This window comes from Crocuta crocuta, unplaced genomic scaffold (assembly GCF_008692635.1).
Source record: "Crocuta crocuta isolate KB4526 unplaced genomic scaffold, BGI_CrCroc_1.0 scaffold89, whole genome shotgun sequence".
NCBI lineage: Eukaryota > Metazoa > Chordata > Mammalia > Carnivora > Hyaenidae > Crocuta > Crocuta crocuta.
The window spans coordinates 144,489-147,937 of NW_027551559.1; the positions used below are offsets into that span (position 1 = coordinate 144,489).

At 55.7% G+C, this 3,449-nt stretch overlaps 1 protein-coding gene across 1 annotated transcript in view; it reads right to left on the bottom strand.

Annotated features, from left to right (window-relative positions):
• Positions 1-394: 394 nt before the first annotated feature.
• The window catches only part of TRIO (trio Rho guanine nucleotide exchange factor), a 229,487-nt gene continuing 226,432 nt past the window's right edge, over positions 395-3,449 (bottom strand). The window contains exons 56-57 of the mRNA XM_077749451.1: positions 1,774-1,912; positions 395-1,238 (exon numbers count right to left, since the gene is read on the bottom strand). Coding sequence (XP_077605577.1) covers positions 690-1,238; positions 1,774-1,912 — 688 coding nt within the window. The 3' untranslated portion in view covers positions 395-689. The remainder of the gene's footprint in view (positions 1,239-1,773; positions 1,913-3,449) is intronic.

Here is a 3,449-nt window from a genome sequence, read left to right on the forward strand (position 1 = left end):
TGGGGGGCGGGCGGAGGGGGGGGTGTTGGGCAGGAGGGAAGGACAGACTGAAGGCAGGACCAGTCTTATATACAAGTAAGGCCTACATTTCATCAGAGCAGAACGATTCATTCTATTTTTATGCAAAAGTCTGAGGTTGAATGCACATTTCAGGAGCCCGGTCTGGCGTCCAAGTGAGAGGCAGCAGACCCGGCAGCTAGGAAAGCTCGGAGCCAGGTGGGCCCTGAGCTCTGGAGGAGGCCGTGGGGAGGCCCGCCTCGAAGGGGGTGGTGGGGAGTCCTCCCCAGAGGTGCCCAGTATCTATTTTGTTCGTTAACACCAGTGGTTGAACATAGGCATTTCGTGTCCTTGAATAAATCTTGGAAAACGTTAAATTTGCAAAATTCTATTCATGTTCGTTTAAAAAAGATTCTTTTTATTTACTTAATTTTTTTTTTTGCAGAAACCTGAATAAAAGACAGTGGTACAGCAATGCTGTGTCCGCTCACGAAGAGTGTGCGAGAAGTCCTCCACCCCCCACAGCGTGCTCCCGAGCCCCGCCCACTGCCGAGCGCCGCTCGCTCGGAACACAACGTCACACGATGAACATACGGCAGCTGGTCAGTCATGTTGGTTTGTGTTTCTCTTCAAAATTTAAATTAACAGCTGATCGGCAGGTGAAAGAGAATGAGAAAGAACTTCAAGATGGGTCAGACTCTAGGCAAAAGCCTGCTCTGTAAGAAGTTTTTAACGCTACGGATAGGTCGAACATCGTTCTGGTGTTTGCGCCGCTCAATGAAGGAAGTCAGTCTGGACGTGTCGAGGACGCCCGCACCTTTGCCGCCGCCGTGGCCCGCCTGCAGCCACTGCTCCTGCAGGGCCAGGGCAGCCGAGGGACGCTTGGCGGGGTCCTCCTGGAGGAGGAAGCACACGAACTCCTTGGCCTTCTGGCTCACTCCTTTAAAGCAGTCCTCTGGGAAGCTAAAGTCTAGTCGGCAAATGTTCAGGCAGGTCTCCTCCACGCTGTCGTCGAGGAAGGGGGACACGCCGCTGAGAAGCACGTACGTGAGCACTCCGACACTCCATGTATCCGAGGTCAGGGAGATGGGGTTCCCCAGGATGATTTCGGGGGCTGCAAACTCGGGGTTCCCCAGTAACTGGTGGATGTAGTAGGTCGTGTTGAGTTGGACGGCATCTCCAAAGTCAGCCAGTTTGATCGTTGGCTTGGCCGAACTCTGATCCACCAGAATGTTTTCAGGCTAGGAGACAGGAAGGACAACGGTCATTCCCAGGCACCCCGCTCTCCAGTTTAACGCGGGCGCTGCGTGGGACCACTGAAGTCACCGGAAGGAACGGTTCACACGCAACACAGGAGGAGACAGCGCGCGCAGGCCGCGGAGGAGGAGCAGAGACGGCCCTCCCGGGAGGTCAGGATGGCGGCGCCACGCGGAAGGGCCCTGGCCGAGGAAGCTGGCTGTCCGTTCTCACGCCTGGCTCCTGGCACCGAGAGTAACATTCACCTTCCTTTCTCAGCTACACTGAACCAGTCCCACACCAGCCTCGCAACTCACAGGAACCTTCTGGAACCTCAGGAAATGTGTGAAGAGTACTTTACCGATTGTTTGTATCATTGAAAGTAAATCTTACGAACAAAGATTAGAGACCCGTGTTCCCATTACCCACCTCCTCGTATCAGTCCCCAGTCTCCCCAGGCCTCCTGGCCTGGAGGCAGCGGACAAGCTGAGAGGCCCTGTGGTCAGACACGCCAGCCTCGGCCCCGGGAAGCCCACTAACCTTTAGGTCCAGGTGTGCTATCCTGCAGTTGTGAAGGTATCGGACGGCTTCCAGAACCTCCCCCAGGTACGCCCTGATCTTCCCTTCGGTGAGGTTTCCCCATCGCACCACACAGTCCAGGAGACGCCCCTGGTCAGCCCTGTGGAGGCAGGAAGGCGTGCAAAGCTCATCACAGTGCCCGCCTCCCCCGCGTAACAGGAGACGGACGGCTGTGTGTGCCCCTGTGAACGCCCTGCAAGGCTGGTTTTGGAATCATACTGCCACCTGAAGGCATGACTCTATCAAGGGGAACATTTCTTCCCAACCTCATCATGGATGCGAGTGGGGAACAGTGTGGCCTGGCCCTCAGCAGGGGTGGGGAGGCGGAGAGCAGGACCTGTGGGCTCCTGCCCAGCCTCTCAGATGCTGAGGGCACAGCCTGGGCGAGCCATCTGCTGTGGGACAGAATGAAGTATACCACCTCCCCGAAGCTTAGTTTTACCATCTGTAAAATGGGCAACGGGAAGGCCTAGTGAGACCATGTAAGAGGCAGACGTCAAGCTGTGATGAGGAAAGAGCCGCTTGGTCTTCATGCTTGGCCTCCACAGCATGACCAGCCTGCTCCACCCGGAATCCAGGCATTTGCACAGGCCCTGAGCTTGGGCTTCCTGCACCAGTTCCCACCATGCTTTTCCCGGCTGCTTTTAACGTAAGCACTCGGAGGGGAGCTGTGAAGACTTCTAAGGAGTAGATGCCGCCACCCTGCTCACTTGTGACCCGGAGGGAAGACTGCCCCCTCCCTGCCGTTCTAGAAGGCTTGACGGTGACTGAAACTGTGCCTTTGGTCAAAGTGACCCCAGTTTCCGTGCCCCCAAAGTGGGAGCTGGGAGCCGAGGGAGCCGCCTGCCAACCCCGTGTGGGTGGCTGGTGCCTCTCGCGTCACGCTGGGCTCCAAGGCTTCCTACTGTGAATTGCTGCTGACGTAAAAACCACTGACGCGGCGCTGCCCGCGTGGGGACGACACACTCTGCCAGTTCATTTCACCCTCACACCTACGTCCTCCAGGACACACGGCTCGCAGGCGAAGGCACATTCAATGAGGCGGTCTGGCCCCAGCCTCTCAGAACCCCTGCCTACGCTGCCCTCTTTGTTTGCAGGAAAGAAACTTCTAGGAAAACTGGCCATTTGTCTGGTAACAAGGTCATCAAGGAGAATGTGGTAGTAAGTTATCTGCTATGGAAAAAGAAAAATCCTATTAATGGTATGGTGAGACCAAACCATTTAGTTTTCCACTAAAAAGAAATGACAGCGAAACATACTTAAATTTTAAGCCAGAAACAGACGTCTTGCCAATTTTTGATGAAGACTTTAGAGTAGTTTTTGTTGAAAAGTCCCCAGATGATCGGTAGCTGTTAGTCACCCAGCGTCTCAAGCCAGAAGGGAGCCTCCCACATACTGAGGTCGCTGCCTGGACATAATTTTAGTGCCACGATAGCCCCCACCATAGACAAGATTTTTAAAAATGCCAAGGTCAAGCAAGGATTCCCCGGCACAGAGCCAGCGAGACCCAGAGCATGGACGGGGCTGTGCCCGCGATGCTCAGTGCCGGGGCACGTCTCAGGGGCTGCACAGGCCCTGCTGCTCCAGACGGAGCTTTACCCTGGGTGGGGGTGTGCTCCTGACACATGCCCCCCCCC